The sequence below is a fragment of the Lissotriton vulgaris genome, chromosome 8, assembly GCF_964263255.1.
Source record: "Lissotriton vulgaris chromosome 8, aLisVul1.2, whole genome shotgun sequence".
NCBI lineage: Eukaryota > Metazoa > Chordata > Amphibia > Caudata > Salamandridae > Lissotriton > Lissotriton vulgaris.
Window position 1 is genome coordinate 1,552,126,352 of NC_141696.1, and position 26,561 is coordinate 1,552,152,912.

At 48.6% G+C, this 26,561-nt stretch overlaps 1 protein-coding gene across 1 annotated transcript in view; it reads right to left on the reverse strand.

Moving 5' to 3' along the window:
* Window positions 1–26,561, reverse strand: part of LOC147700366 (uncharacterized) — a 379,926-nt gene that overhangs the window by 274,295 nt on the left and 79,070 nt on the right. Inside the window, exon 2 of the mRNA XM_086935723.1 lies at window positions 8,844–8,857. Coding sequence (XP_086791849.1) covers window positions 8,844–8,857 — 14 coding nt within the window. The remainder of the gene's footprint in view (window positions 1–8,843; window positions 8,858–26,561) is intronic.

Sequence of the window (26,561 nt, forward strand, 5' to 3'; positions counted from 1 at the left end):
TCATTGATCAGAGCTTTAATTAACACAGAAAGTAAGGGCCAGATTTAGTGTTTGACAGACGGGCTATGATTCACCAAATTTAGAGCTCGCTGCAGGCCACGCAGTTACTGTCAAGGTACTAAAGGTTTGGTGGACAGCCGCTGTTAGTTTTGTTAGTGGTTCACCAAAATTAACAACAGTTTTTGTTTTTCAAAAAGTGTGAGTTTAATTTTGGAAACAAAGAACTATACACAGCGACATCCAGGGAGTGTCCCTATGTGATTTTTTTCGTCATCCTACTGCCAGATCAAACTGCCAGGTAACAGAGAGAAAAAGAGACATCACACTATTTACCCAAAATAAGGTGGGCGGTGCTATGCCTGTCATCAGACAGCCCCTACTCTTTTGTGCTGCCTGAGGGCACCTTCCGTCAACAGAGCCAAAGGGGTCTTTGTTCACAGAAAGATGTCACTTCTACTGATTCTAAATAGGGTGGGAGGTACGTTGGTTTGTGTGTTCGCCACCACCTTTGTGACTAAATACCCTCTTCTCCACCAAACTCTAAATCGGGCCATAAGATACCTGTGATCAAATGTTCACAGAATTGAATTACAGAGAAACCAAGATATCTGCAATGGATTCGCTGTGTCAATGGAAATTACTCTTAACCTGAGAATTTCATGACTTAGTGGCACAGAAACTGAATTCAAATAAGATGTATTAATGTTTATATGAATGCTATAACTATGCTTTTATGGTTTCAACATAAAAAAAGGATTTGATTGAATGCTATAACATACATGCCATAAACAGACTAGAGCAAATTGAAGTCCATCATAAACACATTCAGTAACAATGCACAAATTGTTAAAAAAAAAGCATATCCTTAGTCGTTGCCCTTACAGAAGCTTTTATCATATACTGCAGCCCTTTGCTGGTTCTAAAGTCATATTCCTTACTTGAGTTTGGTAAAATATGCTTAGTATTTTTGAAGGGTCACTCTTTACACTCTAAAATGTCATGTTGCTCATGATACAACCAGTAACGACTCCTCTTCAATTCCTCTAATATCCCAGCAACATTATTAAAGGGAGCTGAACCATATACTGAGTAAGCATGGGCGAATTTTGAGAATTCGCGATCCGCAAATTTGCGAATTCGCGATCCGCAAAATTCGCGAATTTTTGTTTTTTTGCGTGCTCGCGGGGTTTTTTGCGTGTACGCGGGGATTTTTGCGTCTTCGCGAGCCGCTTGCATAGCGAAGTTATCCATGCAGTCGGGAGAGGGAGAGAGAGATAGATAGATAGATAGATAGAAAGAGAGAGAAAGACAGGGAAAGAGAGAGGGAGAGAGAGAACGAGAGAAAGAAAGAGAGGCCGGATCTCTGAAGGGCCAGATTCCTGAGTTGCCCCTACAGAACATACAGCTTTTTATTTTTAGCAAAATGCATAGGAAAATTGTGCTGTAAAGGTCTCTTTTAGTTTAACCCCTCCTGACAACTCAAAATGGGTGTATTTACCATCCTCTCCCTTCTTCCAATTTTTTATATCTGTAAGTGCTTCCTGATGAGGTTTAATTCCTTGGACAGGTGCCTCGTTGCCTACTTGTAACTATTCTCTGACCCTGCTTCAAGGGTCAGAGCAGGGTCAGAGAATAGTTGCAAGTAGGCAACGAGGCGCCAGGAAGCAATTAGCAGCAGGTGTCCAAGTTGAAGTTAATTTGTTTGTAACCCTTTTGTAAAAGGTTACAAAGAAATTAGGTTCAACTTTTGCACCTGCTGCTGTAACCCTTGCTTGGATGAAAATTCGTCCCTGCTGATTCGCGGATTTTACCGCGATTTCGCGAGATTCCCGGATCGCGAAATCGCGGAAAATCTGCAAATTCGCCCGCGAAACGGATTTTACGCCCACCCTTAATACTGAGCATGTGCAGAAGGGCCTCAACACATATAAGGGCATCAGCTTCTAGGGAGTACCTCCGGTGTGCCAAAGGCAAGCTTGCCTGCACTTGTATGCCCCTGGTCACCGCCTGAAATGCTGCCTCTTTCCTATAAGGTGAGTTGGCTTTTCCTACTTACTCCTCTTAGCCTCTACATTCACAGGCAAGCACTGACCCTGTCCATTCTCAGTTTCAGGCGACTCTGTCCCATTTCCTTTCTCCACCATCTGATCAGCATCATATTGTTACAAAATGGAACACCAATTAACCAACTGCAAAACAGACAATGACGTCAAACTATGGGCTCAGTTTAGGTTGTACGTCTGTGCAAATAGCTCAACAGATTTTATATGGTCATTTAATCACACCTCACTAGTGAAATATCTCAATGAGATCCCAGGATTTAAAGCCTACCAGTCTTGTGACCTGACAAAACTGAGTCACATACCACAGAAAAATAAAATTTGACGCTTTGGCCAGCCATTAATTGTGCTTCAGTCCCATGAGGCACAGGGTGAGACTGATTTGCATATGGCTATGTCTGAACTGGAGTGGTCGAGTGAGCTAAAGAATGATGATGGATTAAACCCAAAACAGTTGACTGGGGGTGACTGTATGATTTGCTCAAGCGCTCCCTCCATCATCCCCTTTGGTATTGCCTCAAGCCAGCATAGCAAGGGAACTTGAGTTATTTGAGGGAGAGAATGGGGGCAGGGTAGCTCTATAGTAAGTGTAAGGTGCCATGCTGTTCTGAGGTGTTCAGTTCAAGCTGCAACAACGGGCCTTTGCTATCCTTGAACAACCAGTCTCCTTTTGTGATCCTCGTCACTGCCCAGTTTAAAGGCTTAAGTCATGGACCTCCCAGACCCTTCAAATAGTACAGTGCACTAGTAGTTTACTACCCCAAATTTACCTGGTGACTATGGCCTGCAAGTAGCAAAAAAAGACTGACTGGAAGATGCAGGGATAATTCTGCAGGATGGACTGAAAACTAATATAAAGCCATCCGTCTCCCCATGGAGATGGGTAAGGAGGACCATATGGCCATATTCCCACAAGAACCTTGCAACACAGTACCATGATTAAGGTCCCAGGCCCTTTGCTGGTCCAGGGTGACTGCTGTACTCCTGTATTGAAACTGATCCTCTAATACTCAGTTGGGACAAGTGTTTCCATCTATGGAAATAGCAATAAAACTCAAAGCCATGGCAGAGTCTGCAAAGTTGTCAGTCCCACTAAGACAATCCAAGTCCACGAAGCAGACTACATGGCATCCTTGGACCTTCAGGACGCATATTTGCCACCTTTCAACTGTCTTTGTGAGTAATTTGATGCACTTCATTATCCTAATTACTTCAACGAGCCTCCACAGAAAGAACCTAAAAACCCTTGAATACATGTGCCTCTTCATTTGTTTTGTTAACTGCTTATTTCCCCAACGCCTGGCGCCTCTTCATCTGGTGCTTCCCTTCCTGCATCTGTAAGAAGCTGTAGTTCCTGTGAGAGAGGCACAACACAGAAGGTGACTAGTGGTTATCCCATGCTCTGCACGCAGACTGCAGACTTCTTTCCTCACATGATTAAGGTAACAGATTTAACCTCAGAATATATTACAAGTATTCCGGCAGTGTTTAGCCTTGCCTGGAGAGGAACATATATGGAAAGGAAGTCCATTCCATGCCCTGGTCGTGCAGGTGACAAAACTTCTTCCACCCCAGTTAGCTCTTCTGAATTTGGGCACTACCATCATCTTTGTTCATAGGGAACGGAGAGTTCCAGTAGGGATATACCATCTAAAACACTGCCTGAGATCGCATGGTCCGCAATCATGAAGAGCCTTGGAGGCAGAACAAAGGGCTGTGAATCTAACAGCATGCCTGATTGGTAGCCAGTGGTGCTTTCTGATTTCATTTTGTACGGTCTTAAACTTAGGTATGACTTTTAGCAGCCTAGCTGCCACATTTTGCAATAATTGCAATTTATTCAAATTTTGCTGTCACATGTTCATATAATTGTAAAAACCACAGTTGATGGACAGAATGCAGAACAATGTCATACATTCACCCCAGTACAGAGATCTGGGCCTAAATCCATCGTTTTTTTACACTCCACGCCACCCCAGTTCAGACATGGCCATATGCAAATCAGGCTGACCCTGTGCCTCATGGGAACAGTCCAGCCCGAACTGCCAAACCATGCCTTCCCTGGACCGGAAACAAGCTCCCGAGGACCGGTTTCTGGCATTCCAGGCGTCCTCAGCCTGGCTTGCTTGAATCCAGTGGTGTGGAGAGCATGGGACTCACGTCTGAGCATACCCATTCCACTCGGGGTGACAATTGCAAAAACCACAGTTGATGGACAGAATGCAGAACAATGTCATACATTCACCCCAGTACAGAGATCTGGGCCTAAATCCATTGTTTTTTTGCACTCCACACCACCCCAGTTCAGACATGGCCATATGCAAATCAGTCTGACCCTGTGCCTCATGGGAACAGTCCAGCCCGAACTGCCAAGCCATGCCTTCCCTGGACCGGAAACAAGCTTGGGGTGGTGTGGAGTGCAAAAAAACGATGGATTTAGGCCCGATCTCTGTACTGGGGTGAATGTATGACATTGTTCTGCATTCTGTCCATCAACTGTGGTTTTTGCACATGTTCATATAAGCCATTGCAGTTATCAAGTTTTGACAGGATGAGGGAGGTTATTACTATTTTTTGACAGTCCTGAGGCAGTAGATGGAATATCTTTTTAATCATCCTTAGAATCAGAAAGGTGGAAGAAGTCACAGCATTCACTTGATCCCCAAAGATGAGATTACTATGGATTACTACTTCTTGGTTTTTTGCTTTCTTAACTAGAGTTGGAAGAGTACCTAATTCATCTGGCCACCATCTAGGTGACCAAAAAGTTGGCGTTTGTTCCCAAAATAACCACTTTGCTTTTTCCAAAATTCAACTTTAGACAGTTTTCATTCATCCAAGTTTTTACTGACTGCATACATTCATGGAATTTGCCTCCTGTATCTGTTTCCTGGTTTTGCAGCAGTGACATCACTATTTCTGTGTCATCTGTACAAGATATTAATTGAAATCCATATGATCTAATCAATTGCGCCAGAGATGACACATACACATTAAATAGAGTAGGGCTAGGCGTCTAAGGGCCAGATGTAGGAGACCAAATACCGATCGGTAACGGCGATTTTGGCCGTTACCAACCGGTATTTGGTGTTTGACATGTAGGGGGCTTGAGATTTACAGAATCTGTAAATGTACCGATTCGGTAAATTTACCGATTCTGTAAATCCAGATGTAGGTGGCACAGTAAACAGTGCCACAGGCCCTTAAGAATTTGTTATTTACCACCCAATAGTATTGGGTGGTAAATAACGAATTCCTGTGCTCATGCACATCTGTGCATGTTTACCTGTGCCATACATGCCCTTAGGGCATGTATATGTGCCACATGGCACACAAGCCAGAAACAGGGGCGCTACAAGGTGTCAAAGTGACACCCTGTCCCCCTTGGCAATTCGGTATTTTTACCGATTCGGTAATTACCGAATCAGAATTTGCCATTGATAATGGCAAATACCAATTCTGTAATTACCGAATCGGTAAATACCAAATCCTACCGATTCGGTATTTGATACCGAATGATTACCTACATTAGATTTACCTATTCATGAATACCGAATCGGTAAAATTCTGTATTTATGAATTAGTAAATCTAATATACCTACATCTCACCCCAAGTGACTAAGGCCACCGCTTGCTTCCTTTCCATGAGAAAGGAGTGTAGAAGTTTCCAGGCCCTGCCCTGAATACCACGAGCATTCAATTGATCCATTATCAAGTCATGGTGGACCCTTTGAAGGCCGCTGAGAGAGCTAGCATTATTAAAGCAGCGTTGTCCCCGACATCAAAGCCTCTCATGATTTCTTCAACAGACTTGATAAGGGTTGATTCTGTGCTATGGCCTCCTCTGAAGCCATAATGCGTTGGGTCTAATGAGTTGTTATCCTGTATGAATCTGGTTAGCTGGGAATTCATGGCCTTTTCTACCAGTATTGTCGGGATCCTTTGGGTCAAGGTTTTGTTTTTTCAGAAGGGGGAGAGTAGATGACTCCTTCCATGCTTTAAGGAGAAGCCCTGATTTGAACATAGCATTGAACAGTGAGGTAAGTATTTCAACTATTGGTTCAGAAGTCAATCTAATCACTACTACCGGACAGGGATCGAGGGGGGATCCTGATTTAACATATAGAAAGAAGTCTAGTGTTGTTTTTTGTGAGAGTGGGCGAATTCTGTAAAGCGTGTCATGGGCACCGAAGGACCAGAGCCAATATGCGTGTTCTGGCTGTCAGAGATCGATGAGACCTCTCGTCACCACCGAAGAGCAACCGAAGGTGTGAAAAATGTGTTTGACTTTATTTAAAAAGAACAATGAGATTTAATCCGAAAGAGTATGGGTACTAGACATTTTTGAGTGCAGGGAGAGGCTAGTCTGGATACTGTTCTAAAAAGTTCTTTGGTAGAGTGTTTTGCAGCAGTTAGCTGACTGGCAAAGAAGTCTGTTTTAGTTATTATTAACAATGCCTTATATAAAGATAACCTTTGACTTATATTTTTCTCTTTCTGAGCTAATATAGCTCTTTATCCAATTGTGTTCTTGGTGCTAGCAAATTCGTTTTTGTTCCCTAAGTTCCTATGAATACCAAGGTGTGGTCGGATAGGAATGCTTAGGTTTGGATGTTTTTTTCAGGTGCTAAAATCATGCAGGCTGATTGGACCCAATCAGTATACTAGGCCGTAGATGCCTCTATATCCTTGGGCAGTGATGACATGGAAGTGGAGAGCTGTTCTTCTAATAGGGACCAGCTGATTGTGTTCCATGCCTGAATGGTAAGTGGGCTATTGGGGGCAAAGCGATTGTGATGTCGAGAAGGGGATGCTAAATCTAATAGAATCACCGAGTGAGCAGACCATGAGAGAGGTAATAAACCTGTATAAGCTAAATGCAGATGATTGCAAAAGATGCCGTCCCAGGTGTGGACTGCATTGTGGGTAGGGTCTTACACTAATTGTACTAACCCAGTGCTACTCATGATGTCCTGAAGGACAGCGGTGTCTGAATACTAAGTGCATTCTGGATGGAAGTTAAAATCACCAGGTATTGTGACATTATTTGTGCAAAGACCCATCTTCTAATAGGGTACCTAGGTTTGCCACAAAAGTACTTTTGGGACCAGAGGTCCAGAGAGTAATATTCCCTTGGAAGAGTGATGGTTAGAATATTGGAAGTAGAAGTACAGGGCTTCGCAGGTAGTAGCAGTGACCGTAGCGAAAGAAGCTGACAATCAGTTATGGTAAATAACTGCTAGGCCCCCACTCCTCCTAAAGGCCTATTCAAGGTGTGACAAATGAACCCTCTGTAGCATTGACCATTTTGGGGCCCGCTGTCGCATCCATCTAAGATTCTGTAACAAATGCAATCTTTATATTATGACTTTCAATTAATTCAGCACGCTCTATACTCTGTTTCACGGATGTATGAAATTACAACGCATGCTTTTACATCGCAACTTTTACAACGCATGCCTTTACAACGCATAGTGTAGAGGGGTGCTGGATAGTGAATAGTTTAATTTACTATTCCAACTCCAGTCCCCGTGGATAGTAGGGAAGGTGTTGGATAGTAAATTACATCTATTCCCTATCCTAGAGCGCCCCCAGCGCAATGCGTTGTAATGGTTTGCGTTGTAAAAGTTGCGATGTAAAAGCACTGTGTGGTAAAAGTTGCGTTGTAAAGGATGTTTCCCCTGTTTCACCAGAGATCTAGCATTTAACAGGGTGCAGCGCAATACTTTGTTGTTTTGCTTGGAGCTATACTAAGGATTGGCGAGTGTTTTCAGGTTACTTCCTATGAACATGATATTGGGTAGGATGGCCTTACACTTGTAGCAGGTTATTTGAGACTGATTTGGTGATGTATAAAAGTTTAAGCATATGCAGGCAAAGTTCTTACCTCGGGTGTTTAAGGCATGATAACTCCACCCCAGTATACATTATTATTTGCATTGTCTCGATTGTTGGAGATGCAAGGGGGCTGGCACTCAGCGCAGACGGGCTTGTCATGTGCGCGCCAGCAGTGAGCCCGCTAAGCGGACGTGCTTAGAAGCATAAGCCCCCTTGCGAGGTTAGGGGGGCCAGGTGGACGTCTCCTGATTAACGCCGATAGCATGAAATTCAAATAAGTTTGAGCAAAGAAATGGGCTTCCCAACCAGGGTCCAAAAATTCCAGGCTCTGAGGAGAGGCTTCCCTGCTCCCAGAGTCGTACTGGTAAAGTAAATCCAAACAAACTAAAAAGGGTGCAATAAGGAACACATGAAAGGAATAAAAATACTGCAAAGGAATTCTTTGTAATAAGGCGCCCACTTAGTAGGAGCCAGGCACCTCCCAGAGCGCACAGCAGGATCGACTCCAGGATTTGGGAGCTACGTAGGCCATGAAGAAGAATGGCTGGGCCATAAAGATGAGTCGGCTTGTCCAGTGTCTCCTTGGTGTCCGAGAGCTGGGTGTGTGCATGTTGGGTGGTCTTGTACGGATGTGAGCTGCATACAATATATATTGCTGGGTTCTGACTGCTAGTTTTAACTGAGTATTTCTAGAGGTTTAAACCCATAGGTTTGATCTCTTCTGCTCTAGGCATCTCGCCCTCTTGTCTCTCCATGTCACCCTCCTCCCTTCCGCCTTCACCCTCCTTTCTCTCCAGTTTACCTTGCTGTCCTGTTCACTTCACCCTCTACTTCTGCTCACCCCACTCCTTTCTCTCTTTACTTCATCCTACTCTCTCTCCACCTTAGCCACATGTGTCCGGAAATCCCTTCACATTCTCCACTTCTCTTTCATATTTCTCTCACCTCACCCTCCCTCTCTTTCCGCACAACATGCTGGACAAGGAAATCAAATGCTTTCACAAGGCAGGTCAATAACCGTGCGTCCATCTGTGTGAGCTGGCCCACTAAGACAATACAAGACAAGACAAGACAATACAAGTCCCTGTTAGGCCTGATGTCATCTTGTATAGGCCTCATCCCTGTTTGCAGGCTTGGTATGAGATTTGTCCAAAACAAACTGGGTATTGAATGGAAACACATTGACAGCTCATGGGGCAACATAGTGCAAGTCACAAAAAACTGAAGCAAACATGTTGCAGTGTAGCAGCCCAACAAATCGAAAACCATGGTTCTTTCCAAATTTTAACAGAAACATTTGTACTGAAAACCAATGCGTTCATGGATTGCTGGAGACAGCATCTCCAACCAGAGGTCTTTGTTCGGATGCAGAAAAGATGTTTCACATTACATCTGGGTTAACAAAAGAGAGAAGACCCCACTCGTTCCAGGGAACAGGGTACTACAGACAATCAAAGTCAAAGGGAATTTCCCTGGACTAACTTTATGGAGAATAATTTTGTATTCTAAATAACATTTAACTATAACATAACCACATTATTCAAAAATAAATTTCGCCACCAACTAAAATGTAACGTTTGTACGTTTTCTTTATTAAAAAATCTTTTTCCTCACTTGATAGGGTATTATCCTTAACATAAGGAGCCCAAAGACAAATAAAAATTTCAGAAAAACCAGTTTTTTTCTGAACAACAATTAATATACACCTTCGTTAATACAATAGAAAATTCATAAAACATACATCAATACAAAAAACTATCGCAGTATACATGAACAACAAATGTCACAAAATAAATACATATAACTTGATTAAAAAACAGACAAAAAAACCCTTCTTTTCAGTGGAACAATAGATGTTAGTCCTAGATAATCAGATCCAATAGCCTTATTGTAATGTGTATGAGCATTCCAATGTCCAAGATTGGCGTATTTATGGAAACCACTCGGTTTAATTGGATTTTAAAAAACAAAGTGCGTTGACGCGTTTCGATGTTTTAGCCTTGGATATGGTTACACCTTCCTCAGGACAAAAATAATTGGGGTCATCATCACCAAGTTTTTGTGGAATCATTCTTTACATTAGATCTTGTGTTATCAGGATCCTTAATAGGGGAATGTATCCTATTGTGTCCAAATAAGAGCTCATCAATCATTCATTGCGGGTCCGTCTAGTTCTGACAGAACTAGACGGACCCGCGGTGAAGTACGAGGTGGAGCACTAGAAGAACATATACAGTTTACAGAACCTTGTTGACCAATCTGAAAGTGAATACCCAAGGTGACACCGTGGTGAAACCGACAGACATAAGAATTACGGAATCCTGTACCAAAATTCACATTAACATAATGAAGCTTTGAGGGAAGCAGCTAAAACATATGAGAATTGCAAATAAAACGACCAAGTAGAATATAAAAGCGCACATAAAGACTTTATTTTAATTACAACCAATGAGATGAATGATTGATGAGCTCTTATTTGGACACAATAGGATACATTCCCCTATCACCTGCAGTTCTTTACTTAGTTGGTAACAGCAGCGACTCCATACCTAACCAATGACATATAGCTCGCAAGCGACTAATTGTATACTAGACCCAGCGGTGAACCGCGAGCCTCCCAGAATACACACAAAACCCGACATGATGTCATGATTGCAGACATTGACGCCTGACTTAGGGTTAAAAGATGTATGGAGGGAAAGGTAGCAGACTGCTAGAATTCTTTCTCGCTACACACTGCCAGCGGGTACATATAGCAGACTAGACTATTATCTATCAACTCCAGGCCTCGCAATTCTGAATTACAAGGTGACATATCTGGCGAGGTATCTTTCTGACCATACCCCCTCTTTCTCTCCCTGGCTTGGTAACTACCGCGCACAGTGGTGCCGCAATGGCGCCTACGTGCAGAGGCACTGGCAGACCTGCCAGTTTTGGCCAAGGTCCAGAATGCAATAGGACATTATTTCCACAAAAGCTGGGGCAGTTCTACAAGTAGGGCTCATGACTCGGAAGCAATGAAAGTGGTACTCTGGGGAGTGTGTATGAACACATCATATGGGGTGCGGAAACAATTGATAGGTGACCTGGAACGAGATGAATCCAAATTATTACAGATAGAAAAGATGCTCCCAACTCAACCTTCCAGGCTAGAAGAGTGGTGACGCTTGTGTAGCGCCGTACTCGATGACTGGCGCAAACTGGAAAAATACACTTATATGGCCCACAGACAGAGACTACATGCTGAGAGGGAACAAGATGGGGGCTCGCTTAGTCAGATTGGTGAGGCAGCAGGACTCCTGAGTTCCCATCTTGCCGTTGAGCGACCCAGGGGTCACATTACTTACAACACAGGGGGGTACAAATAAGCTGATATGACCACAACTAACTGACTTGTATGCACTGGAAATGACAACGCCAGACCCCAGTAGGATGTTCTATTTAGCGGGACCCGTCTTAGGCCGGAAGATAGGACTATAATAGAGGCAGTCCTGACTAAGGATGAGATTCTTGCCTCGCTGAAAAATCAAAAGCGGCAGGTGACGGCTTTCCTTCAAAATGTTATCATAAATCTGCAGACTTAATTGTAGATAGGCTGTTGAAGATATACAGCGAGGCTTACCAAGTGTGGTGCCTCCTGGATGCTATGCGAGAAGCACTTGTGGTGTTAGTGCCCAAACCGGGCAAACCAGAAGATGAGGTGAAGTCTTACAGCGCTCTCTCGATGCTTAACATGGATACCAAAATACTGAGTGATCTTTTGGCATCCCGAATGCTTCCCTACCTACCTACACTGCCACATGAAGATCAATGTGGGTTCATCCCTACGAGGAGCACCATGTTAAATCTTCAAAGACTCTTTAACGTCCTCCACGCCCCTGAAATACAAGATGGCCCATATGCGGTTGCATTCCTCGATATAGAACGAGCCTTTGATTTGGTAGTGGGGGCATACATATGGCAGGTCATGAGGAAAATGGGGTTTGGGCCCAAATTTATAGCGTAGATAATACTACTGTATACTGCACCGACCGCCAGAGGCCGAACTGGTGGCTATGTGCCGGAGTCCTTCCCTTTATGCCCGGAACGATGCAAGGGTGCCCCTCTATTGCCGCTACTATTTGCGGTGGCAATGGAACCACTCGCAATGTTGCTACGACACAGGCTTATGCAATGGGGAATCAAGGTGGGAAGAACTGTAAATATAAAATCGCCCTACTCCGATGATGCCCTGGGGTATCTGCGGGAACCGGCCGAGGCACTGCCCATACGGCAAACAGCACTGTCTGAGTTCATGCCGATCTCCGGCCTCTCGATGAACGCCCAGAAGTCACAACTCATGCCGCTAGGGACACTAATGGATATGGACCTCGTACTGCTCCCGCAAATTCCACTGGCATGGTGCCTGGAAGGAGTCCACTACTTGGGTATTAGGATAACCACAGAGAGGTAGAGATTCCTGGATTTGAATATAGGTAGGGTCTTGACAGGAGTACGTGCGCCGGTCCAACTTTGGAAAGACCTTCCTCTAACACTGATGGGGAGATCGGCCCTATTCAAGATGGTGATATTGCCTTGCTGCCTATATGTCATGCAGGGCTCAATATACGAGATCCCCTGATGGTACTTTCGAGAGCTGGACAGCCTCCTTGTGAATCTATTATGGGCCACGAAGCAGAAAAGAATTGGACTATATATGTTGCAACACCCTGGGAAAGAGAGGGTATTGAACACTCGTTTTCCCCTCGTTTTTGTGCCCTTCTGCCCTCTGTTCCACTCGTTTTTTGTGCCTTTTTGCCCTCTGTTCCACTTTGTTTTCCCCTCATTTTTGTGCCCTTCTGCCCTCTGTTGTACTCGTTTTTTGTGCCATTTGCCCTCTGTTCAACTTTGTTTTCCCCTCGTTTTTTATGCCCTTCTGCCCTCTGTTGCATTCCTTTTTGGGTCCTTTCTGCCCTCTGTTCCAGTCGTTTTTCTCTCATTTTTTGTGCCCTTCTGCCCTCTGTTCCACTCGTTTTTTTGTGCCCTTCTGCCCTCTGTTCCACTCGTTTTTTGTGCCTTTCTGCCCTCTGTTCCACTCGTTTTTCCTTCGTTTATTGCCTTTCTGCCCTCTGTTCCACTCGTTTTTCCCTGCTTTTTGTGCCCTTCTGCCCTGTTTCACTCCTTTTTTTTTGCCCTTCTGCCTTCTGTGCCACTCTTTTTCTCCTTGTTTTTGTGCCCCTTTTGCCTTCTGTTTCACTCGTCTCCCTCGCCGCTTTGCCCCTTGCGGCACTGCCCCACTGACTGCCCACTCGCTGCCCCCACCTCCCGATTGTATTGTTTTGGTATCGCCGCCCCTGCGCCAACATTCACAGCTTTTGTGTGCTGGGAGGACGCATGGGCGTTTCTTTTTTCACTACGACAGGAACTCGAGTCCTGACGACCCCCTGGGAATGTTTCATGGACCACTGGGGGTCCGCGGACCACAGTTTGGAAAACGCTGCTCTAACAGATTGTTTTATTGTTGGTGGTTGCCTTAGGAGAGAGCATAATATATACAACAGGCCAAAGGGTGCCAGTGACCGAGCGACAATCAGTGCCACTGCAAGCATAGACCATTTTTCAGAGGCTTGTTTTGTATGACTCCAGAGAACCTTATGATGAGATGAACAGGGGAAAATATTTTGAAGATTATTCTTTTATGTCACGATTTGCAGTGTTTTCATAAGCCAGCCATTGCTGTCTGGAACGAGTTACCTATTTTCTCTTGATACTCATTCTAGGCTTCAACAGAATGGGTTTAGAGGCAACACATCCAGACACAAGCTGTTCTCCACTCTGTAGCAGCTATTAATGGGTCTCTAGTACAGGGCAGAAAAGAATTGGACTACATATGTTGCAACACCCTGGGAAAGAGAGGGTATTGAACACTCGTTTTCCCCTCGTTTTTGTGCCCTTCTGCCCTCTGTTCCACTCGTTTTTTGTGCCTTTTTGCCCTCTGTTCCACTTTGTTTTCCCCTCATTTTTGTGCCCTTCTGCCCTCTGTTGCACTCGTTTTTTGTGCCTTTTGCCCTCTGTTCAACTTTGTTTTCCCCTCGTTTTTTATGCCCTTCTGCCCTCTGTTGCATTCCTTTTTGGGTCCTTTCTGCCCTCTGTTCCACTCGTTTTTCTCTCATTTTTTGTGCCCTTCTGCCCTCTGTTCCACTCGTTTTTGAGCCTTTCTGCATTCTGTTCCACTCGTTTTCCCCTCATTTTTTGAGCCCTTCTGCCCTCTGTTCCACTCATTTTTTTGTGCCCTTCTGCCCTCTGTTCCACTCGTTTTTTGTGCCTTTCTGCCCTCTGTTCCACTCGTTTTTCCCTCGTTTATTGCCTTTCTGCCCTCTGTTCCACTCGTTTTTCCCTGCTTTTTGTGCCCTTCTGCCCTGTTTCACTCCTTTTTTTTTGCCCTTCTGCCTTCTGTGCCACTCTTTTTCTCCTTGTTTTTGTGCCCCTTTTGCCTTCTGTTTCACTCGTCTCCCTCGCCGCTTTGCCCCTTGCGGCACTGCCCCACTGACTGCCCACTCGCTGCCCCCACCTCCCGATTGTATTGTTTTGGTATCGCCGCCCCTGCGCCAACATTCACAGCTTTTGTGTGCTGGGAGGACGCATGGGCGTTTCTTTTTTCACTACGACAGGAACTCGAGTCCTGACGACCCCCTGGGAATGTTTCACGGACCACTGGGGGTCCGCGGACCACAGTTTGGGTAACGCTGCTCTAACAGATTGTTTTATTGTTGGCGGTTGCCTTAGGAGAGAGCATAATATATACAACAGGCCAAAGGGTGCCAGTGACCGAGCGACAATCAGTGCCACTGCAAGCATAGACCATTTTTCAGAGGCTTGTTTTGTATGACTCCAGAGAACCTTTTGATGAGATGAACAGGGGAAAATATTTTGAAGATTATTCTTTTATGTCACGATTTGCAGTGTTTTCATAAGCCAGCCATTGCTGTCTGGAACGAGTTACCTATTTTCTCTTGATCCTCATTCTAGGCTTCAACAGAATGGGTTTAGAGGCAACACATCCAGACAAAGCTGTTCTCCACTCTGTAGCAGCTATTAATGGGTCTCTAGTACAGGGTTAATAGCCAAGGACTTAAAGGATTTCCGTTACACCAAGGCGTTTGGTACCCAGACCTAAAGAGCGAAGTTTCTCTATTCCTGACCTGGCTGTCAGCTGAAGAGATAGGTTTCCCTCATTAGGTGAACTAATCTGTAAAATAAAATGTCTCCTTTGTTTACTGGGTTGGGGTTAATATACCTAATGATATAACCCAGTAAAGAAACTAAAGTAGGACCATTTACATAATCCCGGGCAAATCATGTTACTGTATTCAGTATGGTGTAAAGGACTGCCACCAGACCAGTGCATTAATTAACCAGAATGACCAGTTTTATCATTTCAAAGCCAAGAACACCTTTGAAATGTGTAAAATCAGTATATTTTCCGCCTTTCAGATTTGTAAAATGGTGAATAAAAAATGACATTCCTTCAAAAAGCTATCCCAACCTGCTCTTAACAACCATTACAGTAAATAGAGGCTGAATTCAGCTCTTGTCCTTTCCAGGCTCAGCCCCAACTCAGGGTCGGCCTTGAATCAGCCCCTGCTCAGGGTCAGCCTTGAATCAGCCCCAGCTCAGGGTCAGGCTTCAATCAGCCCCCCCTCAGGGTCGGCCTTGAATCAGCCCCAGCCCAGGGTCCTTGAATCAGCCCCGGCCCAGGGTCGGCCTTAAATCAGCCCCAGCCCAGGGTCGGTCTTGAATCAGCCCCAGCCCAGGGTCGGCCTTAAATCAGCCCCAGCCCAGGGTTGGCCTTGAATCAACCCCAGCCCAGGGTCGGCCTGAATCAGCCCCAGCCCAGAGTCGGCCTAGAATTAGCCCCAGCCCCGGGTCCGCATTGGATCAGCCCCAGCCCAGGGTCCGCCTTGGGTCAGCCCCAGCTCAGGGTCGGCCTTGGATCAGCCCCAGCTCAGGGTCGGCCTTGAATCAGCCCCAGCTCAGGGTCGGCCTTGAATCAGCCCCAGCTCAGGGTCGGCCTTGAATCAGCCCCAGCTCAGGGTCGGACTTGAATCAGCCCCCGCTCAGGGTCAGCCTTGAATAAGCCCCAGCTCAGGGTCGGCCTTGAATCAGCCCCCCTCAGGGTCAGCCTTGAATCAGCCCCCCTCAGGGTCAGCCTTGAATCAGCCCCCCTCAGGGTCGGCCTTGAATCAGCCCAGTTCAGGGTCGGCCTTGAGTCAGCCCCCCCCCCCAGGGTCGGCCTTGAATCAGCCTCAGCTCAGGCTCCTTGAATCAGCCCCAGCTCAGAGTCCTTGAATCAGGCCCAGCTCAGGGTCCTTGAATCAGCCCCAGCTCAGGGTCCTTGAATCAGCCTCCGCTCAGGGTCGGCCTTAAATCAGCCCCCGCTCAGGGTCGGCCTTGAATCAGCCCCCGCTCAGGGTCGGCCTTGAATCAGCCCCAGCTCAGGGTCGGCCTTGAATCAGCCCCAGCTCAGGGTCTGCCTTGAATCAGCCTCAGGGTCGGCCTTGAATCAGCCCCAGCTCAGAGTCGGCCTTGAATCAGCCCCCGCCCAGGGTCGGCCTTGAATCAGCCCCAGCTCAGTGTCGGCCTTGAATCAGCCCCAGCTCAGGGTCCTTGAATCAGCCCCAGCTCAGGGTCGGCCTTGAATCAGCCTCAGCTCAGGGTCGGCCTTGAATCAGCCCCAGCCGAGGGTCGGCCTTGAATCAGCCCCAGCTCAGGGTCCTTGAATCAGCCCCAACCCAGGGTCGGCCTTGGATCGGCCCCAGCTCAGGGTCGGCCTTGAATCAGCCCCAGCTCAGGGTCCTTGAATCAGACCCAGCTCAGGCTCGGCCTTGAATCAGCCCCAGCGCAGGGTGTTTGAATCAGCCCCAGCGCAGGGTGTTTGAATCAGCCCCAGCTCAGGCTCGGCCTTGAAACAACCCCAGCGCAGGGTTCTTGAATCAGCCCCAGCTCAAGGTCCTTGAATCAGCCCCAGCTCAGGGTCCTTGAATCAGCCCCAGCTCAGGGTCCTTGAATTAGCCCCACCTTAGGGTCGGCCTTGAATCAGCCCCAGCTCAGGGTCCTTGAATCAGCCCCAGCTCAGGCTCGGCCTTGAATCAGCCCCTTGAATGAATGAATGAATGTGGGTTTTATAGAGCGCATAGTAACCCGGAAGCATCCCAGCGCTAAAAACCAGGACAGCCGATTCAGAGGAGGTGACCAGGAGAAAAAGGGGATCAGGGGAAGAGGTGGATTTTCAAGAGTTTTCTGAAGCGGAGATGACAGGATTCGCTCCTGAGTTTGAGAGGTAGGGCGTTCCACAGTCTAGCCGTGTTCACCGAGAATCGCCAACCTCCTGTGCGTGCCTTTTTTACTCTGTGCACTGTTATAAGATGTTCATGATCCGAACGGAGAGGCCTTGAGGCTTTGTAGGCCGTGATTAGGTTTTTGAGGATGGGTGGGCCCTTGTCCTGGAGAAGTTTATGCGCCAGACAAAGGGATTTAAATTTTATCCTTTCTCTTATTGGGAGCCAGTGCAGTAGTTTCAGAGCTGGTTTGGCAGATGTTCTAGCCGGGGTGTTCGTGAGAAGCCGGGCTGCGGCGTTCTGAATTTGTTGTAGTTTGTTGAGGGTGGATTTGGGTGCTCCCAGGAAGATGGCCTTGCTATGATCCAATCTAGAGAGGATCAGTCCTTGGATGAGCAGCTTCCGGGAGGTTTGCGGGAGAAGGGGCAGAATTTTTCTGACTGATCTAAGAAGGCCGAAGCAGATACCAGCTGTTTTTTTAGCTTGGGTTTTTAAAGGACAGGTCCTTTTCTATCCAGATCCCTAGACTCTTGATCTCCTCTTTGGGAGCGGGGGTTCTCCCAGGCATGTGGGCCAGATGTTCGGGGGACCGGTGGGCCCTTTATGCCCAAGAAGCATAATCTCAGTCTTGGACCCATTGAGTTTTAGGGCTGATTCATTCATCCAGATGAAGATTTCAGAAAGGCAGGTGTGGAGATTGGACGGTCCTTGGTCGGGTTGGGATAGTGAGACTACCAATTGGGTGTCATCGGCGTAGCTAATGATTTTTACTCCAAACGGGGCGACCACCTCCTACAGTGGGGACATGTAGACATTAAATAAAGTTGGGCTAAGGGAGGAGCCTTGCGGCACTCCGCATTGGAGGGGAATCGCCGTGGAGCGGGTGTTATTCTCCCAGACCTGGAAGGTGCGGTTGCTTAGGGATGACGTGAGCCATGACAAAGCAGTTCCCACCACCCCAATGTCATTAAGTCGATGGATGAGGACCTGGTGGTTGACAGTGTCGAAGGTCGCACTGAGGTCCAGGAGGATCACTGCCACTGATCCTCCTGCATCCAGAATGCATCTGGCCTCCTCCACCACAGCCAGGAGGGCGGTGTCCGTGCCCTGTCCAGGGCGGAATACAGTCTGAGAATTCCGGAGAAGGTTGTTAGACTCCAAGAAATGGGAGAGTTTTTTGTTAACTAGTTTTTCCGTGATCTTGCTAATTCCGGGGAGAAGGGAGATTGGCCTGTAGTTGGCCAGGTCCGAAGGATCCAGGAGTGGTTTTTTGAGGAGGGCTTTAACGACGGCAGCCTTCCAGCCGGGAGGGACCGTTCCCTGACAGAGAGAGAGGAATTGATGAGGTAAGTTAGGGGGGTGGCGATTGTGGATGCCACCGTTTTAAGGATGCGAAGGGGAACCGGATCACTGGGAGAACCACTTTTTATCGTGGCCAGCGTTTTGAGGACCTCTTCTCCAGTTACCGGACCAAATGTGTCTAGGTGAGTGTCTAATTTGGCCGGCTGAGGATTAGATTCTGTTCCAGACTTGAGTAGACCGTTCGCGTCTGCTCTTGGGTTTACTTGAGGCAATGTAGCGAGGATGTTGTGAATTTTTTCGTCAAAATATTTTGCCAGTTTATGGCTTTTGTCCTCAAAGGTGTCATGAACTGGGGGAGGGTCAGGGACTTTGAGCAGATCTTTCATAATGATAAAAGTTTCTCTAGCAGAGCTAGAGGACTTTTTTATTCTCTCATCGAAGAATTGGCTTTTGGTGTTACGCAAGGCAGTTTTATAAGTTCTCATGGAGGAGCGAAATGCGTCTTTTCTGGATTTGGTTCCGTCTTTCCTCCAGGAGCGCTCCAGTTTTTTACATTCTTTCCGTAGTAGTTTTAGCTCTGGAGTGTACCAAGGGGCGGGGTTAGCTCTATTGGCTAGTTTCAGGGTGCTTTTTTTTGGAAGGAGAGAATCGAGTGAGTGGGTGAGCCAGGTATTGAATTGCGTATCTGCGGTTACTGGATCTAGTGCTAGGGGGGAAAGAGACTGCATAAGTCTGGCGGACCAGTCTTCAGTCGATAGTTTGGACCAGGGTCTATCCGTGACCCGAGTTTTGAGGGGTTGAGGTTGCGGGGCGCTGGAATGCCAAGCGATAGGGACCAGGAAGTGGTCTGTCCACGGAAGTGGGAGGAGGGGTGTGGTTTTAAGGTCGTTGATGTTGGTAAAGATGGGATCAAGAAGGTGACCTTTTTCATGCGTCGCCTCTGAGTTCACTAGTCTTAGATCGTACGAGGTGAGCTCGAGAAGGAGATCGGACGCTGTCAAGTCTTGGGGGTCTCGAAAGTGGAGATTGAGATCTCCCAAGATTATGAAGTTGGGGGATGACGTTGCCATTGAAGTGACGGTTTCAATAAGGGCGCTGGAGAACTTGGTCGGGGCTCCCGGTGGGCGGTATATGAGTAAGCCGGATAGGGAGACTGTGGGTGAGATTTGTAAGGTGAAATGTCAGCTCTCGCAGTCTTCGATGGTCCCGTTTTTTGCTCTGCAAACAAAGTGCTCCCTATATATTATTGCCAGGCCACCTCCTCTGCCGAGGGGTCTGTTCTGTGAGTAGATTAGGTAGCCTTGGGGAAGGGCATTGACGATGTTGGATTCTGAGTTGGGGGTTAGCCATGTTTCCGTGAGGAACAGAATGTCAATCGTATGATCCTGTATAAGGTGGTTTATCTCTAGGGAATGTTTCGGGAGGGACCTACAGTTCAGGAGGCCAAGTTGCAGGGCATGACGTCCTACCGTGGTGTGGGCTGCGTTGCATAGATCGCAGTTGGTAAAGGTTTTCTCCCCTTTGTAGGTATAGATGCAGTTTGCGTTTTTCATGGGGTTAAGTGTGAGGAGGTTTCCTTGGGTATAGCTATAGCGATCGCCGGTGGGTTTGGGCATAGAGTCTGGGCCTAGGGCCGGCTGGGCCCGAATGGGCCCAGACGGGCTTTCCTTTGGCGCGCCGGCTGTGCGCGTCCGCTGCGCGTCCGGTTGAGGCACATTTTGTAGGGAGGGAGGGCGTGGCCTCACTACCCTCTAATGGCGGCTACAAGATTTCCCAAAGCTCCGCGGCAGCGTTCAAGTTGGCTGCGCGGTGCGACTTTGGTGATGAAGGAGGGGGGAGGAGTGCTCAAGATTAGGTGAGTTCACACAATTAAAACAGTTTTTAAAATTTTCGCGCTTAGAAATATTCGGCGAGGGTCTCCCGGCTTCCGCCTCAGGAGCTATCAGGGCTAATGCATGCAGAGGAGCGGCGCGGCTTATATATCAAGGAGGGAGAGGGGGCGTGGCCTCTGGAGGTGGGCATGGCCTCACTACCCTCTAATGGCGGCTACAAGATTTCCCAAAGCTCCGCGGCAGCGTTCAAGTCGGCTGCGCGGTGCGACTTTGGTGATGAAGGGGGGGTGGGGGGGGAGTGCTCAAGATTAAGTGAGTTCACATAATTAAAAGTTTTAAAAATTTTCGTGCTTAGAAATATTCGGCGAGTGTCTCCCGGCTTCCGCCTCAGGAGCTGCCTTGGCCTTGAATCAGCCCCAGCTCAGTGTAGGCCTTGAATCAGCCCCAGCTCAGTGCCGGCCTTGAAGAAGCCCCAGCTCAGGGTCCTTGGATCAGCCTCAGCTCAGGGTCGGCCTTGAATCAGCCCCAGCTCAGTGTCGGCCTTGAATCAGCCCCAGCGCAGGGTCCATGAATCAGCCCCAGCTCAGGGTCCTTGAATCAGCCCCAGCTCAGGGTCCTTGAATCAGCCCCAGCTCAGGGTCCTTGAATCAGCCCCAGCTCAGGGTCCTTGAATCAGCCCCAGCTCAGGGTCCTTGTATCAGCCCCAGCTCTGGCTCCCCAACCGACCCCTGTCCAACTGACCCCTGCCCACACCACATCCTCAACAAAGCTGACTCCATCATCGCACCCCAACTCCGGGACATCATTAACAGCTCCTTGGCGTCCGCCACCTTCCCGGAGAGCTGGAAACACGCCAAGCTCAGCGCCCTTCCGAAGAAACCCACCGCGGACCCCACGGACCTTAAGAACTTCTGTCCCATCTCGCTCCTCCCTTTTACGTCCAAAGTCATCGAGAAGACCGTCAACAAACAACTCTCCGCCTTCCTCGAGACAAACGGATCCCTCGAACATTCGCAGTCTGGTTTCAGAGCAAACCACAGCACCGAGACCGCCCTCATCGCAGCTATCGACGACATCAGGTCCCTGCTCGAAAACGGGGAAACAGCTGCCCTCATCCTTCTGGACCTCTCAACAGCCTTCGACACCGTATGCCACCGCACCCTGATACAGCGCCTCAGCAACATCGGAATCCAAGGAAAGGCCTTGGAGTGGATCATCTCGTTCCTCGCCGGTAGAACCCAGAGAGTCCGCCTCCCCCGTTCCGGTACGCCACCAAGATCACCTGCGGCGAGCCGCAAGGATCCCTGCTCAGCCCCACCCTTTTCAACGTCTACATGAGCCCCCTCGCAGCCATCGCACGCCAACACAACCTTAACATCATCTCCTAAGCAGACGACACCCAGCTGATCCTTTCCCTCACCAACGACCCCGCCACCGCGAGAGCCAGCCTCCAGGAAGGAATGAAAGACGTCGCGGAATGGATGAAGCTCAGCCAGCTGAAACTGAACTCAGACAAGACGGAAGTCCTCATCCTGGGAACATCGCCCTCCGCCTGGGACGACTCCTGGTGGCCCCCTGCCCTGGGCACCGCCCCCAAGCCAACGGACCATGCACGCAACCTGGGCTTCATCCTGGACTCCTCCCTCACGATGACCAAGCAAGTCAACGCCGTCTCGTCATCCTGTTTCAACACCCTGCGCATGCTCCGAAAGATCTTTCGGTGGATCCCCACCGACACCAGGAAGACGGTCACCCAGGCCCTCGTCACCAGACGACTGGACTACGGAAACACCCTCTACGCTGGAACCACAGCCAAACTACAGAAAAGACTCCAGCGCATACAGAACGCCTCTGCACGACTCATACTGGACATCCCCCGCCACAGCAACATCTCGCCCCAGCTGAGAAACCTGCACTGGCTCCCCGTCAGCAAGAAGATCACGTTCAGACTCCTCACCCACGCACACTAGGCTCTCCACGACATGGGACCCAAATACCTCAACAACCGCCTCACATTCTACACACCCACCGCCAGCTCTGCTCCGCCAGCCTCGCCCTCGCCACAGTCCCACGCATTCGTAGAACCACCGCCGGAGGAAGATCCTTCTCCTACCTGGCAGCCAAGACATGGAACTCCCTCCCCACCCACCTACGACTGACCCAGGACCATCTCTCCTTCAGGAAACAGCTCAAGACCTGGCTCTTCGAGCAGTAGCGGTTCTCATCCCCCCCCAGCGCCTTGAGACCCTTACGGGTGAGTAGCGCGCTTTACAAATTCCTTGATTGATTGATTGATTGAGCTCAGGGTCCTTGAATCAGCCCCAGCTCAGGGCCCTTGAATCAGCCCCATATCAGGGTCGGCCTTGAATCAGCCCCAGCTCATGGCCCTTGAATCAGCCCCAGCTCAGGGTCGGCCTTGAATCAGCCCCAGCTCAGGGTCCTTGAATCAGCCCCAGCGCAGGGTCCTTCAATCAGCCCCAGCTCAGGGTCGGCCTTGAATCAGCCCCAGCTCAGGGTCGGCATTAAATCAGCTCAGGCTTGGCCTGGTCACCTCTGCTTTTGGCTCTACTATTTACTGTGAGACCCTCCTCCCTCCAGCACCGAGAGTCTCTGCACACACAGCCCTGCCTAGTGTCACACATGAGGCGTGACGTTACGCATTTCAGTGTGGTGATCCGCATCACCGCACTGAAATGCAACGTCACGCATATGTGGGAATGGCTGCCTCAGCTGTCATGAAGACGTAGCGCTGCTAAATAATTCCGTAATGCTGCGTGATTAAAACAAAAAACTAGAGCGGCAGCTGTACTCTGGAAGGCACACGGCTCCCAGCATGCTTGGGGGTTCACTTTACTGAGCTGCAGTTCTATAAAGTTAACTACAGGCTATTTCTGACATGACGGCACGGCATTCTCTCCATGCGTCTGACGTCAGGATAGCCAGTGCCCAATGGCTACCGCGACATCAGCGCTCTCATGAGGCAGACTTACAAGTGGCGCAAGGCTATGGGTGGCTTAGGCTGGAGTTCCTCAATAGTTCTGGAGGCTGCAGGGGTAAAATATTAAAATCAGTGATGATCCGACCTCCGCGCTGCTGCGATCGGACCCAACTCCAAGGCCCGCGGCGGCCGCTGGAGCCAGGCCAGAGATCACACCACTGAGCTGCTTTGCTGATCCGAGTGTGAATGACCAGGTGGCAGGGCCGTTTGCCCCAGGAGTCAGTCTTTGCGGCCAAATGCCACAGCTCGAAGGTAAGTCAGATATGTAATAGAAATGTCCTTAGTGCAATTCACACTTCTAATGTCGTGCCTGGCTCGAGGCTGCATATTAATTACTGCGGTGCCGCGCTGCTTTGACACACTGCTGCCAATTGCCAAGGAGGGTGGGGGAATGAGCCCGCCTTCTCAACAATGTTTGCTAGTCACTGTGGCACACCATGGGGGCCGGGATTAACCGATTTGACAGTAGGGTGACCAACCGTCCGTAAATTTCACGATCAGTCCATAATTTCGGCCATCTGTCCGTTGTCCGTGAAGGATTCTTTAACGGACGCCATTTGTCCGTAATTAAAACCGGGCACTGGTCACACCTCCCTAAAGCCGGCACAACTTCCACCCACCTCCCTTCTTGACTTGACTTGACGCATTCAGGGCTGTTTGCATCTGAATAGATGCACCCTGCTCTTGAAGCTGCAGCCCCCACCCCTCACACCTCCAGCCCTTGATGAGCTGTTAAGAGGTGCTTGAAGGTGACAGAGGGAGGGGGTGCAGCTTCAGGAGCAGGGGGGATCTATTCAGATGCAAACAGCCCTGAATGCGTCATGTCTATGCAATTTGTGTGAGACATTCCCTTTCTGCCCAGGGCCCCAAACATCCTACAACCGGTCTGGATTACACCGAGGCAGCACGTGGTTCTCTTCACAGAACACAGCTTAATTACTGTGACTAAATTGTAAACAAGCCTCGATTCTTCAAACATGAAGTCTTTAATGTAATAAAATAAAGAAATGGCACAATCGCACCCACACTGATTAACAAAGTATGGAGGACAATTGGTTAAATCAGTTCTCTTGGAGTATCTCCTTTAAGTACTGTACATCACAGTGGGGGATGGCAAAAGTAACACTTTGGAAAGAGAGACTGACTTCTCATTGTCTTGTCCAGGAGGGGGTGAGGAGCCCTACCCCACCCTGGAAGAGACCAAGATGATACTAGAATACCGCATGCCCACCCCTGTGCCCACCCTGGTGGATCCTGGTCCCCCTCCTGCCCACCCTCCCCCCAGTGATGGCTCTTGTCCCTCGTCCCCCCCGCCCCTCCTGTGGTGGATCCTGTCTCTGCCCTGGGTGGCTTCTGTCCCAGTCCAGGAATGGTTCCTGCAGCTCAAAAAGGCTCAGCTCAAAATTAATATGAAAAGGTGGGCGGGTGAGTAAGTGAAGGGATGGGTGGATGGCTGGATGAATTAGTGAAAGGGTGAATGGATGAATAAAATATTGAATAGATGGATAACAAAAGAGGATGGGTGGATTGATGAGTGAGTGGTGGAAGGATGGGAGGGAGAAAGGGTAAATAGCTGGATGTATGGGTGGAAGGGTAGCTGGATGGGTAAAAGGGTGGATGGATGAGTAAAAAGGTGGATGAGTGAGTGGGTAGGTGGATGGATGAGTGAAATTATGGATGGATTGATGAATTGATAAGTGCAAGGGTGAATGGATGGACAGATGAGTGAAAGGGTGGATGTAAGGATGGATGAGTGAGTGAAAGGGATGGTAGATGGACTAAAGGATGAATAGATGAGTGAATGAGGGAAAGGATAAATGGATGAGTGCGATCGGACCCAACTCCAAGGCCCGCGGCGGCCGCTGGAGCCAGGCCAGAGATCACACCACTGAGCTGCTTTGCTGATCCGAGTGTGAATGACCAGGTGGCAGGGCCGTTTGCCCCAGGAGTCAGTCTTTGCGGCCAAATGCCACAGCTTGAAGGTAAGTCAGATATGTAATAGAAATGTCCTTAGTGCAATTCACACTTCTAATGTCGTGCCTGGCTCGAGGCTGCATATTAATTACTGCGGTGCCGCGCTGCTTTGACACACTGCTGCCAATTGCCAAGGAGGGTGGGGGAATGAGCTCGCCTTCTCAACATTGTTTGCTAGTCACTGTGGCACACCATGCGGGCCCGGGATTAACCGATTTGACAGTAGGGTGACCAACCGTCCGTAAATTTCACGATCAGTCCGTAATTTCGGCCATCTGTCCGTTGTCCGTGAAGGATTCTTTAACGGACGCCATTTGTCCGTAATTTTAACCGGGCACTGGCCACACCTCCCTAAAGCCGGCACAGCTTCCACCCACCTCCCTTCTTGACTTGACTTGACGCATTCAGGGCTGTTTGCATCTGAATAGATGCACCCTGCTCTTGAAGCTGCAGCCCCCACCCCTCACACCTCCAGCCCTTGATGAGCTGTTAAGAGGTGCTTGAAGGTGACAGAGGGAGGGGGTGCAGCTTCAGGAGCAGGGGGGATCTATTCAGATGCAAACAGCCCTGAATGCGTCATGTCTCTGCAATTTGTGTGAGACATTCCCTTTCTGCCCAGGGCCCCAAACATCCTACAACCGGTCTGGATTACACCGAGGCAGCACGTGGTTCTCTTCACAGCACACAGCTTAATTACTGTCACTAAATTGTAAACAAGCCTCGATTCTTCAAACATGAAGTCTTTAATGTAATAAAATAAAGAAATGGCACAATCGCACCCACACTGATTAACAAAGTATGGAGGACAATCGGTTAAATCAGTTCTCTTGGAGTATCTCCTTTAAGTACTGTACATCACAGTGGGGGATGGCAAAAGTAACACTTTGGAAAGAGAGACTGACTTCTCATTGTCTTGTCCAGGGGGGGGTGAGGAGCCCTACCCCACCCTGGAAGAGACCAAGATGATACTAGAATACCGCATGCCCACCCCTGTGCCCACCCTGGTGGATCCTGGTCCCCCTCCTGCCCACCCTCCCCCCAGTGATGGCTCTTGTCCCTCGTCCCCCCCCCCCCTCCTGTGGTGGATCCTGTCTCTGCCCTGGGTGGCTTCTGTCCCAGTCCAGGAATGGTTCCTGCAGCTCAAAAAGGCTCAGCTCAAAATTAATATGAAAAGGTGGGCGGGTGAGTAAGTGAAGGGATGGGTGGATGGCTGGATGAATTAGTGAAAGGGTGAATGGAT